Raw genomic sequence first — 13,609 nt, 5'->3', positions numbered from 1 at the left:
ATTGTTCAAGCAGAGCTTGTTTATTCCCACTGCTTGGAGGGAATGGGCTTAGCTTTTTGATCAATGACCCAGGTTCTGTCATATTTTTCAGTCACAAGTTAGGAGCTTTATAGGCTTCAATCTTCTGCCTCATTCATAGGCCTCTTTCTGGCTCTGTTATGTCTGTTTTGGAGGGCTGATTAAGTTCTTGGCAACAATTTGGTATTAGTTGTAGAAATTCTGCCTCTTATAATGTGGTCAGCTCAGGAAGCTCCAAACTGTTTTCCTATCTACAGCAGTGAAGTCCTTCACCTTAACCCAGACACCAAAACAGCAGGTTCAGGGCAGTGAGTAATTTCATTTTGAAGTCCTGGTATGAGTTCCTTAGGAAAATGTAATACTTCTGGCTGAGCTGGCCAGGGTGTGAGGTGGTCAGGACACAGGAAGGAGGGAAGTCTAACTCTGCCATCTGATGCAAGTATCCATCTAGTAAGCCTGTATCCCAGAAAAATCTCCCCATGTACAGACATTAGCAATCTTCCTGTGGACTTACATTTCCAGTTCACTTTGCTTCCTAATCTTGGACAGCTGTCCATTCATAAAAAGCACCCTTTTCTTTTTCATGTACTTTTTCATGTACTCACAATGGTGGGTCTGTGATTTTTTTTTTAAAATCATGCTTGCAGTCTATACAGCAACATATATACAACCCTCAGGGAATATCCAGGCTTTGGGCTCAGGGACAGAAAATGTAAGGCTTTGGAAGATCTGGCTTTGTGCCTCCTGGGGTTAGCAGCCTTTACTGTCCCCAGAGATGGAGAAAAACTCACACAGTACTACTGGGAACTCTTGCCTGCAATGTTTGTGGGCTTTCCCTACTCCATCTCTAATCTAGGAATCAGTTTCTCATGGACTTGATCAGCAAAATAATTACTTAGAAATGAGTTGGCTTACTACACTGATGCCAACAAAATAAATACTAAGCCAATGTTCTTATGTAATTACTGAGTTCTTAAAAATGATGCCAAAAGATATCTTTGCCAATTTAGTTATGGCCAGCCTCCAAGATATAATTTTTCTTAGGTGGAAAGTGGTATTAAATACATACAACAATCTGATAACAACAACAAAAAAACCCCAACACATTAAAACACATTCAATTCAGGAAATAACAATGCCAAGATGAAGAGAAGGAAAAGCTCTCACTTCATTCTTTGGTGTGGCCCATCTCACACCTGCTTTTCCAAATCACAGTCAGAAGATAAACAGAAAACAGGGAACACACTTCCAAGGATGAAATTTCCACATTTATTTTTCTTTCATGTGCATAGAAAATGGCAGTGACGTGTCCTATGAAAGAGGCAGGGAATGGGCATGGAGCTGTGATACCAGCCTGGACTTTGTGCTTCCAAAGTACACTATTCATTGTGAAAACAAAGGATGTCTACGTTTGTTTTAAACTGTTAACTGTTCCTGGAGTTACCCATTTGGTTGTAAGCTGTCACTTTCTTCGACTCTCTTTTCAAATGACACACTGCATTACAAATGATGGCACTTAACCAATGTGGCATTTCCATATTTACACCAACAAAAGAAATTTACAAGACATAATAGCATACAATCTTGACATTTAGTAATAGCAATAAAACATGAAGGGCATCCATTTTTTTCTGTACAAACTATCAGAACATAACTTTATTCACATTAAAAAAATCATCTTGAATTTGATTTGACCTACACATACCCCATCTCATTTCACCCATTTCTCAAACCTCTCGTCACGTCACCCACACCTTCACCAGACTACAGAATCTACAAGTAGTTAGATCTAACACCTAGATAAAGCTTAGAAAGTCCTCTCCCAAGGGTTTTCTCACTTCCCTGAAAATTCCTCAAAAGAAAATAAAATATGCTCTTCACTCATTCCTTCCATTTCACTTTCATATTTCATCATCAAATCAGCAAGATGGACTTTTCATCTCAATCCAAACAAGGTTAGAAAGAAAGAGTTCCTCTGCCCAGTGTCTCGATGCTACACCCATGAGTCTGGGGACCCTGGGTACTGTTCTGCTCTATAAGAAGGTCGTTTAGTGGAATAAAAGTCTACATAATTTGTGGTTGATTTCAGTCCATACGGTGTTGAGTAATCAGTAGAAGCTGGAAAGTGAACTCGGTCATCAAAATAAGGATCTTCATAGCTATGAGGAGACTGCAAATACAATCTGTAAGCATCAAAATTCTTTCTGTTGGAGTCATCTTGACTATAATACAGTTGTTGATGCTGTTGACAAAATAGAAAGGCAAATGAATGAAAGCACTTCTTGAAAATATACATTGAACATTAATATGGGCTTTCTGTTTCACATTTTTCAAGTAGCATTTGTGGACTTAAGAAGTTGTTTCAGGAACACCCTTTGTGTTTGGAAAGATTTAAATGACACATGTAGGCAGGCTGGCCTGCTTTGCTCAACTCTTGTCCTAAAGAGGCAGCAAGCTGTCTGAAGGGGCCTATAGGCCAAATTGTGAGGATGGCCTTGATTCTTGCTTTTACATAGCTAACCTTGAGTACTTAATAGATTTAGTTGGGAGCTGCATTTCTGGTCTCAGATAATTGTGTAATTATGCAGTCATCTTTGAGAACATTTACCTCTGGGGATTGAATCCATCATTTAATTAAAAAGTAAACAAAACAAATATGTGTTTTGATGAACAGCAATCTCCCTTTGGAAACTCTGCTATAAGTTGTCTTATTAAAGGGATAAACAATGTCAAGGTAGGAGAGCAGTAACATTAGCAGAGATGTGTGAGGACATCTAGTTCCAGGGGAGAAGGCTTCTTCAAGACAGAACGAATGGGTCCATTTGAAGAAAGCAAAGTACACAAATGAGCATCCACACAGGTACCCCACTCCCCATTTCCTTCTATGCTGCTGTGATCTCACATTAACTTGTCCAAATTATCACGTTTCTTATGTCTTCCTTCTTTATCATACCCAATACCTAGACTCTTCAAATTCACCATATAGATATCAGCATCTTGTTCTAAATTCATTCTAATATCTACAGCCAACATCTGGATTTTAAAGTAGAGTTATAATTCTGAGGCTATTTTTCTTGACTAAAATCAATGAAAAATATAAACTGAGTGTGGTGGTGCATGCCTGAAGTCTCAGCTACTTCGGAGGCTGAGACAGGAAGAAAGCTTGAGCCCACAAGTTCAAGACCAGCCTGAGCAACATAGTGAGACCCCATCTAAAAAAGGTTTCAAGTATGTTTGTCCATCTACAAAGCAAAGAAGGCAGTGTGGAAATGGGCCTCATCAGAAGGACAGGGTTTATTCCCTTCTTGGGAAAACACAATTGTTTTGTGCTTTTGGAATATAAAAGGAGACAATGGATGGTCTAGGTGGGCCACTGCCTCGAGAAGGCCCTGACACTGAGTACAGGGCCCTTGTGACAGCAGAACAAGGGTCTTCCAAATACACAGGACACTGGCGTGATAGCAGCCACATTCCAGCAGGGGCTGAGTTCGCTTTAACCTCTGAGAGCCTCGAGGCCAAACCTCAGGGCTTCTAAATCATGGAGCTGGGACAGGGAAGCAGTTATGAGGATGGAGAATGAAGTCTCTGGGAAGAAAGGATAAGAGATGAGAATAAAGTATGTGCACCAACCTTTCCTCGTCCAGAAGACAGAAGTTATTTCAGAGCTTAGTGGGGGCAGGCAGGACTGGGGGACATTGTTGGGTACAAAGCAGAGCACACGTTAGGGACTCAGCTATCTCCAGTATTGGGGTGCAGTCTTAGTGGCACCGATGGATATTCAAGAACAGGAAGCCACCATAGAAGTAAACCATGGGTACATTTCTGAGGACAGATTTCCTCAGGCCCTGCCAAGCTGGCCCAGCTTTGGGAAGTCAACCCGCGTTGGACCCCTTATGTGTTATTGCTCATCGGCCTCCTGTACAAAAAATATTGCAAATTCACCTGTAGCCGTCTATTTTGTTCTCTTGCTGGTGAGGAATAGGAACTGATGTAAATTGGTGAAGGTTTGCTGGAGCCTGTAAGAAAATATTTTATGAAATTAAAACTAATGCTCATTATTCTGATTCATTATGACTGTTGTAGTGTCCCCACAATAGGGCTACTAGTGCTGTCCCCAACAGGGCTCGCCCTCCCCAGAGCCAAGGCAGACTGAGAGACAGCAGTCATGGCTCCCTGGATCTGGCCTGGCTGCTGTGTAGCCTGGGGCTGGCTGGGGCTAAGAGCAAAAATAAGCCATGTGTGCTTTAGCAAAAAAGCAACATCAAGGCATACCTCATCCCCCAAGGGGTCCTGCTCAAGCTCTGCTCAGCAAGGGGGGATTTCTCTGCTTGGCTTTGAGCAGCAGCACTCATCTAACGTTCTGAGCTTCAGCAAGATCAGAGAGAAGGTAGACACAGTATTAGGCTGAGCTCTGTGCTTTCAGAATGACTGTGATCCAGAAGTGTAGGTTCTGGGAAGAGCAGGCACAGGCCTGTTCTCAGTAATGGGGCCACATGTGTCCGCCATGGGGAAGTGGGTTGTGAAATGAAAAGAACTTGGTAATGGTGTTTCAGAGTCTACATTAGATTACTGATGACGTCACTAGTTAGCTACCTATTTTTAAGGCTACCAAAGATTTTAATTTTTTTTTCTAAGAAGGAGAATGAAACTTACTGGAGGCAAATTAGTTTATTGAAGCAAGCAAAGGAGACACAGAAGGGCATGCACATGGAAGGAGGAGCCTTTAAAAGCAGGCTGCTGTGCATCTCGACCAGCCATACATTAGAGCTTGTATGTACACTGCCTTCTGCACAGAGCCTGGTATTTGAAATGTAGCATCTGCAATTTTCTGAGCTATTAATTGCCATGGTAACAATAGTCGATTAGTAAACAGTCCTGTGAAATCACAGTTTCAAAGACAATGGTACAACTGAGACTGTTCCCCAGCAGTAGTTAAGTTGCCACCAGCTTTTATTTATTTCCTTTTAATAAATAAGATTTTTTTTTCCTTTGAGGCAAGAGTACTCTTGGTTGGGTGGGGAGGGGACCTCAAATTGATTTGAAACTTCTGGTACAGTTATTTTTCTGAAGACCTTTATGAGTATGATATGAAACATTAATGTGTTATAGATTCGTTATTCTTAAAAAAATAACCACTGAGGAAAATCACCTCATACATTCACTTTTTTCCAAGGAAAAATAAATGGAACTGATCTCTGGTTTGAATTTGGAGATGAGCCAGTCTAGAAGATGTAGGCCTTGTAAAACCACATGGAGCCCAGGGTTATGACATGAGGAACAAAAAGAGAGAGACTGCCAGGCAGGGAGGAAGTGGGTCAAGAGGACTGCCCCCTGGGCAGTAGGAACGATCTCTCATTTGAATTCAGTCCTCCTTTTACTTCTGACCACCATTTTGTTACTTAGCTTAGTTTGCTTACAAGTGGAAAAGGCATTGATCCTAGGAAGTGGGAAGAAGGGTCAGGAACATGGTTTACTGCTGGGGGACCATTTCAATACAAGCACAAGCTATTTCGCAGGACACTGGCTGAATGCCCAGAAATGTGGCTTTTTGAGGTACTGTATCACACACCCAACTGGTGTCTTACCGGGGTACAGGCCTTTATGTGTGGCATCCCCTTGGCTATTGTAATACTGCATAGGTGGCTGGGTCCTATCGTACTCAGAGCGGTCTCTGATTCCTAACAGTGCTGGTGAGGAAGAGGTGCTGCCGACTGAAGGAGAGGCAAAGGAGGAAGGAAAGAAAGAGAAAGAGAGAGAGAGAGAAATCAGATTATCAGTGTCTTTGGAAATCCTCTCCGGGAAAACAAAGGTCAGTCATTAGAAAGCCACACAGTTGGCGCCTGAAGTCAGGCCTTGAGGATGCTAGGAGTTGAGGAGCAGCCACATCTGGGGATCTGGAACGCACACCCTGTAGATTGAGCACGGTTAGCACCAGCACTGGCCATAGCCCCGGGTCTTCCAGGCAAGAGTGAGGAGCACACTGCAGGGCCCAGCACAGTCATGCAGCTTTGCCAGCACCGTGTCTACTTGCTCAGCCCTCAGAAACTTCACAGCCATGCATGAGTTACATTTGCTATCTGGCCATCCCAGTTTGGTTGCTTTTAAAACACCCGTCAATTATCTTTATGTGTAGCTCTTTCAATAAACGGATTTTATGGCACGTTTTCATTTCTATTTCAAAAATATCTGCATCTCTAAATGTGCTTGATTAATAAGAGTGCCTATATTAATGAAGATTTATAATTCTCATTATGGTAGTCTATAGTCAGGAAAATCATGCACGTTCAGTAAGGCTGAGGAAGCTTATCAGGAAGCTCCTGGTGCTAAGTCTGGACCTCACAAGGCTCAGATGTTTTATCCCAGTTTGGGCCGAACATCTGATAATGACAGATCCATTCATAGGTCATTATTAGAGGTATTTTTTTCTTTTCTTTCTTTTTTTTGCACAGAAAGGAGAAACAGTCCATATATTCATTATAAAACCTGGCTAGCATGCAAGTTAGTTACAAATTAGGAGTGGCTTATTCACTTTTTCCACTTAATAGTCCCCCAACCTTGAGCCCAGTGGTTTGATTGATAGGCAAAGATGCCTTCAAAAGGAAGCTGACATTAATTGAAGTACTTTTCCTATGTCACTTTCACTGACAAGCTGCAGGTGTTTAATACAGGTAAGCACACATAGGCAGAGTATATAGGACACTTAACTTCGCTTTCTGGAAGATGGTAGGACAGAAATCACTGGCTTGCTTCCTATAATTGCAGGTATTTCCATATGTAGAGCCTGCACTAGTGCTAAGGGATGGAAGGTAAGTATTAAGAACAGCTCTAGAAGACGAATGACATATAACTTACCCCATAGAATGCAAGGTTACTTAGGAATGGGGCTGGGGCCAGCTTTTTTTTTTTTTTTTTTTGGGTGGGCCAGAGCATTGTTCCTGAGCTCTTTTGCTCAAGGACAGTATTCTACCACTTGATCCACAGTGCTACTTCTGGTTTTTGAGTGGTTAATTGGAGATGAGTCTCATGGGGAATTTTCTGCCATGGCTGGCTTCAAACTGCAATCCTCAGATCTCAGCCTCCTGAGAAGTTAGGATTACAGGTGTGAGCCACCAACACTGGGCAACTTTTCAGCATGTATGTCTAAGAGGTCCAAAGAACAAGCTTGCTGCTTAATAACTATATGTTACTCTGAGATGATTCCCTAACTAGCAAATCTCTTGCTTCCCTTAACACCCCTTGTTTTAAGTCCCTAAGGATTATTCTGTAAAAGAAGACAGCCTCAGGCATCTCAAGGAGATTAAAATCAAGACAGACATAGGGCTCTCTGGAGACAACTTATGATTTTAAAACAAACATATAAATATCTACCATACATAGTAGGTACAGTTAATGTAAAAAAAATCCTAGTACAATTGGGACCTTCAATTTATTGGCAACCACTAGACCTGTATCATAGTTTTTTGGCCACATTTGTTTCCATGAGCAATAGGACGGCAGCACATTTGACTACAGCAGACTACCCCACAGGTATCAGAACGCACAGTTTAAAGCCAAACAAAAATAAAAACTCAATTAACTTTCCTGTTTTACTCAAGAATTAAATTCACTGGACTGACTTGGCTTGGTAGTCATAATCTGCCCTTACCTGTAAAAAAAATTTAGGCTGCCTCTCCAATCATTCCACCGAGTTGAATGCTACAAATAGGTAGAGGGCACAGTTGTCAGGACTTCTAACTTAAAAATGTGAGAGAATTTCTATGAAGCCATCTGTGAGGCTTGTTTGCAGGGCTCTAAGTGCCAGTGGCCTTCAGTGAAGCCAGGGGACCAGGAGGTTTCACTGGAAAGGAGATGGCACTTAAGGCTGTGGGTCTAAAGATCTCAGTTCAAGAACCCTGTTCCTAAGTGGTTTCAAAACTGTAATTCAAAAGTCAGTTTGAAGCAGATTCCAAATTTATGGCCAGATGGAGACAGGACATTACCAGTATACCCCGAGTGCGGCCTCACTACTCCAGTCCCCTGCATTAGTTACCCACCAAAGGCTAGTTACCTAAACCTAGTAAAACAGAAGCAGAAGTTGGAAGAAGCCTTGGCTTTTTTTTCAGGCACCGTAGCTGATATAAACAGTACAAACTTTTCAAGTGTAAGGAAGAAAGTGGGCTTATTATTTACCACAGTAGCAATTCCCAAAGAAGACTCTGTGCTTGAGGTGTTTAATCTTTCCTGGTGGGGAAACATATTCTGTTATGTGAATGTTCTTGGAAAGGAGTGGTATTTGCTCACTGACCTGACTGAAGGATGGGTGACATTTGTTGGTTGGTGGTGGACAAGGAAGGATGTGATTTGAATCGGTCTCGCTCTAACGTTGACACAGGTGTAATAAAATGGTTCTGGTTCCACCCATCCTGGAGAGTGAAAAGAGAAAAAGTAAGCTCTCAAAATGAATAATGGCATTTCACACAATAAATGATTAGGAAAGTGTGTTCTGATGAATGCTAATTAGGCCAGAGCTATTCTTGCAGGTTACCTTTCTGTAAATGCTCCGGAGATCCCGATATTGCCACAGTGTGTTCAAGACCTGTGCTGCTGCCTTCACCACTTTCAGAGATGACCTAGGGAGAGAGCACTAGAGATAAGGAATCCAGGCAGCATGGCCTCAGGCACCACATGGCCAAGAAAGAGGCTGTTGCTTTCAGGATCAGAAGGACAGAGGCTGCCGCTGGGAGACATCACGAGCAATCATGGGTGCCTGGGAGTTCAAGAACTGACCAGTGATGGCAGGAATCAAAGTGAGGCCCTCAGGCTATCAGATGAGGCCAAGACGAGCCTCAGTGGGGGGGATGGTTTAGCTGTCAGCACCAACCTCCCTTCAGATCTGTCACGGGACCCCTGGTACTTTGGGATTAAGGTGACTATGACCACATATCCTGTGTCTGCAACCACCCCAAATTAATGTTTTCTCCATTATGAGGCCTTTGTGTACATACTTTTATTGCCTTGTCATTGACACCTCTATGTAGACAACTGTACTAAGTTCTAACAGTCAATTTGAAAATATGGTTCTAGTCATTGCTTCCAGAGCTTTCTGTCTCAGGTAAGGTCTTCTGCTCACCACTCTGTGTGTACCTGTGTGTGCGTGCAATATGGACCAGTGCTTAGGGACTGAGCCCTAAGGAAAACCTAACACCTCCGTCTTCAGAATACACCTCAACACTGAATGTTAGTGAAGTGGAGGGAGGAGAGAGGTTTGCAGGCTGTAAACCATGTCCTTTGACCCCAACACTGTAATGTGAGCTGTCAAGTTCTGAGGGCTTAGGAAAGGGTGGAACATATGCAAATTCAGGGGTTTCCCAGGCTCTGGTGGTATTGGTGAGACCTCTCTGCATTTACCTCCATCTTACTTCCCCCCAGTTCAGCATTCACCTTCAAGTGTGACAAGTGTAGCACTTGACAAGACCAGACTAAGCCTGGTTTATGATACTGAGACAGAAACTATTTGGAGGCACAAGTTCTATGAACAGAAACCTGAACCTTGAGAAAAGGAACTGTCTCTATTCTTCTCCAGTACTGCTCCTTTAATTATGTATTCACATATCTAATTTCTCATCTTCTATCTCTTTTGAAATGCTGGTATGGAGGCTTGAACTCAGGGCCTGGGCAATGTTCCTGAGCTTCTTTTGCTCAAGGCTAGCTCTCTACTACTTGATCCACAGTTCCATTTCTGACTTTTTCTGTATATGTAGTACTGAGGAATCGAACCCAGGGATTCGTGCATGCTAGGCAAGTACTCCATCACTAAGCCACATTCCCAGCCTCGCTCAGCTTTCTTACCCATGGTTGGTTAAGCCACACCTCCAGTCCAGCTACACTGTAGTCCAGGATGGCTTTGAACTCATGATCCTCCTGTCCCATCTATCAAGTGTGCGGATTACAAATACAAACCACCCTTGGCTCCTCTTCTCACTAACATCTCTTACTTCTCTGGTGATGACAGTCTGTTTCACTTCTCCAAATACATCACTTAGATTATTGCTGATTTCCAAATTTCTACTTTCAGTCTGAGCCCCAACCTTGACTCAGCTCATACACTCTTGCTGACAGCATACTCAACCTGAAGGACTAACACACATCTCAAATGTAACAAGTCCAGATCAAACACCGGCTTATCGTTTTGAGGGATTCTCTATCTTGGTAAGTGGTAGTTCCACTCTAGGTCTTATTTGCCAAGGGCCTTGAAATCATCTATGACGCTGCCCCCAGCAGATTCCATTGAGTTCCACCAGAGGTCGGCCTTCGTCACCACCTTAACGGCTGCTCCCATGCTTGCTGCTGGGGGGAGGATTCAGGTAATTTTGATCTGATGAATGCTCTCCCACGGCTTGAGTTTTACTTAAGAGAGTTTAAAACAAATTTATTATTCTGATCCCCAGAGTGCTGCATGCTCTACAGGAGCTTCATTGCTTCTCTGACTTTTCTCCCTGCCCTGGCTGTGCTCCAGCCTGACTTCCTACTGCTGCCTTCTACCACAGGGCCCTCTCACCTGTTGTCCCTTGGCTGGAATGTTCATCCTCTATGGAGCCACACTACTCCTTGAGCCTCTGGGTCTGTGCTCAAAAGGCTCTACCTATCCCCACAGCACCGTCCCTTAACCTGCCATGTCTGGTCCCCTTTCTATGATGTTACATTTGCCCTACCCTCAGCATCATCTGCCATGTTCTCCGTGCTGTTACTCACACAGTGCATAGCCTCCCTGTCATGGGGCTGGCTAGGCTCACAGCACAGAGACAGTGCCTGACACATCACAGCTAGGAAATAGTTACTGGATGGAAGAACCATGAGGGGGGCTTCAGTGTGTGGAGACAGAAGACAAACTTGATTTGATCCAGGACTGATTTGTTTGTTTTGAGAAAGAATGGGTCATGATCTTATTTTTAAGTATGTGCAAGTTTGGCACAGGCTTGGTATTTCTACAGCTTCTTCTTGTGCCTTGCACAAGTGCAGGCTACACGTGGTTACGGCTACCTCAGGAGATGGGGAATCAGGAGTATGGGACCTTAGCTCTATCTGTAATGTTTCATTTCCTTGAAGATAACAAGGAAATTGTATGCATTTGTTACTCATGCAATAACAATACCTTATATAAAATGACTGAAATATTGTTTATGTTGGTAGAGGGTTCTAAAGGGTAAGAATATAATTTGTTACATTTCTCCTCAATTTTAGAAATCCCTTCAAACATACAGACTGAAAGACTGAGACATCACATGAATTCTAGCACTGTCATTTAGCTAATCAGTAAGTATTCTCTGAGCACCTATTCAGGGCCAAGCTCTGTTCTAATTAGGACACAGCAGCGAATGAAATGACAAGTCCCTGCTACTGGGAGAGATGGATACTAAAAAAAAAAAGTCATGAATAACACATGTTGGTAGGGATCAGAGTTAGGAAGGAAATATAGTGGGGCATAGGGTGGAGAGTAAGGGGAGGTGTACCATTTCCTCACAGTGCAGGGTAGCTGTTGTCCTGTTGTTTTGAGACAGTGTTAAACATCCTTGCTTATCATTTCACTGGTTTGAGCCCAAGGAAATTTATAGTCACTGCTATAACTCCAGGCCAAGAGCCATTTTACTTTTGCCACTGATTGTCTCTTCCATACTTGTGCTGTTTCATCAGTTAGTGTCATCCAGAAACAAAGGGAAATGTGTGGTGAAGCCCAGGGCACACTTTGAGGCCACACTACAGATCCTCTGCAGAGTGGTAGTTTTCACGCTTCCTAGGTGCCTGGCAGTGGAATCAATCCCCAAACTGCGCATTCAAGATTTTTTTTTTTTGTAAAAACATGCTCTCAGGCTTGGAGGAGAGCCCAGGGCACCAGAGAGATGCCGTCTATCCCTTTAGGATTTCTTCCATACTGGCATTTCTAATTCTTCTAGGAGCTGACATGAACAAAAGTGGCATTAGAGACTGCTATGGTCTGAAGATTTGTTTCCCCACAACTCCTATGTTCAAGTCCTGACCCACAATGTGTTGGTGTTTTCTTTGGGAAGAGGCCCAAGAGAGCCTCAGCACACCACCATGTGAAGACATAGCTAGAAGTCACCAGCTATTAACCAGAAAAGGGCCCTGCTCTCCAAAATGATGAGGGATAGTTTATGCCACTGACCAAGAACTCAGATCAGGATATGTTATAGCAGCTTGAGCAGACTAAGACAGAGACAGAAAACAGGATAGGAATAAGGGATGTTAAAATAAAATGAAAGCTAGAGAAAAGGCCACATGTTGTAAAAATGCTTCTTCCAACATTAGGGTTCTAACTGCTGGAGCTAGCTGGCTTAGCTTGTCAGCACCTATGAAATACAGAAATAATTCCACAAAGGGCGCAATCACAGGGACATGCCAGGGAAGAATGCTTTACTTGTGGCCCTGCCTTGTAGCACACTTGCCTGTCTCCCCTGCCTTTGGTTATGTTCACCAGCTTCTCGATGCCTCCTGAGTCAGCCAGGGCCTTGGCATTCTCCATGTTTTTGCTGGTGACCTCATGCAGGGCACAGCAGATGGCTGCCATGGTCTCGTCTGATAGTATGCTGGGGCCGTTGCCTCCTGGAAGCCGGTTGACCAGGTCTCGCATGGCATATTTACCTGACAAATGCAAAAGACTAAATTCTACTTTCAAAAAGTATGGTTTTATTTGTTATTGCTGTTGAATACCCTGATACTATAAAGGATTAAAAAAGAAAACCCACAGCAAAGAAGAAAAGCACACGTATTAACGTTTACTGTCATGCTTCTTGAACACGATTGATTTATAAAACCTTACTGTCATTTGCAAAAAGAAATATGTTATTGCACAAAACCAAGTAGACTGGCCATGTTACTTTACTTTAAGTATTTTCAGTAATAGTAAGTTTTATTCTTGACTGTATTCTACTGCAGCAAAATACCCCAATTTCCTCTGGAAGCACTTTAAAACTTACCTTCAATTCTGGACCAAGCAAGGCTGCCAACAATACTTTTCATTAAACCTTCCTGGGTCTCAATGTGTAAACTGGGCATAGTTGGAGTTTTATTAATTGAGGTGTACATCAGCCAGTCTGACATTAGCAGCAGCAATGTGCTATTCTCTTAAAGAAGAATTTTGCTATGCAGCATATAGGTATGTTATCTCCCAGGAGTAATACAATAACAATAAGGTAATTGATAGGAGGAGACTGAGGGAGTTTCATAGCTATTGAAGCAATTCTTTATAAATACTGAGTTTCTCTTACTCCTCTCTGAAAATAGATTATCTCCAGCTTTTTCAATTTCAATTACCAACTGACAAACTGAGACAAATGCACTCCAAACAAAAGAAATTAACTAAAGCTCAAGTAAATATTTTCTTAAGTTTTATTTTTCCCCCCCTCTCTATGCTAATGGAGAGGTTAGTAAATGGGGTTTTCATCAAAGACCTATTTATATACAGTGGCATATGTACTGACAGGCTGCTGCAGGTCGTGTAATTTCCTGTATGTCTGAAGAATGCTCTAGCTTACTCAAAGCAAACATTGTTAAGAAGAGCAGAAAAACAGCGATGACACTGGAAACTCAGAAGATA

At 42.6% G+C, this 13,609-nt stretch overlaps 1 protein-coding gene across 9 annotated transcripts in view; it reads right to left on the bottom strand.

Annotated features, from left to right (window-relative positions):
- Positions 1-1,264: 1,264 nt before the first annotated feature.
- Positions 1,265-13,609, bottom strand: part of Pkp4 (plakophilin 4) — a 216,699-nt gene continuing 204,354 nt past the window's right edge. For 4 of the 9 annotated variants that reach the window (XM_013029365.1, XM_013029373.1, XM_013029397.1 and 1 more), the window contains 6 exons: positions 12,459-12,654; positions 8,543-8,627; positions 8,303-8,420; positions 5,604-5,729; positions 3,961-4,034; positions 1,268-2,260 (listed from right to left, as the gene is read on the bottom strand). In XM_013029365.1, the coding sequence (XP_012884819.1) occupies positions 2,012-2,260; positions 3,961-4,034; positions 5,604-5,729; positions 8,303-8,420; positions 8,543-8,627; positions 12,459-12,654 (848 nt within the window). In that variant the 3' untranslated portion in view covers positions 1,268-2,011. Of the gene's footprint in view, positions 2,261-3,960; positions 4,035-5,603; positions 5,730-8,302; positions 8,421-8,542; positions 8,628-12,458; positions 12,655-13,609 lie in introns of all 9 variants that reach the window. The other 5 variants (XM_013029381.1, XM_013029423.1, XM_013029388.1 and 2 more) reach the window with 3 other exon arrangements.

This window comes from Dipodomys ordii, unplaced genomic scaffold (assembly GCF_000151885.1).
Source record: "Dipodomys ordii isolate 6190 unplaced genomic scaffold, Dord_2.0 Scaffold5, whole genome shotgun sequence".
NCBI classification, from domain to species: domain Eukaryota; kingdom Metazoa; phylum Chordata; class Mammalia; order Rodentia; family Heteromyidae; genus Dipodomys; species Dipodomys ordii.
Note: the sequence above shows the minus strand (reverse complement) of the source record. Positions and strands in the feature narration are given on the sequence as shown.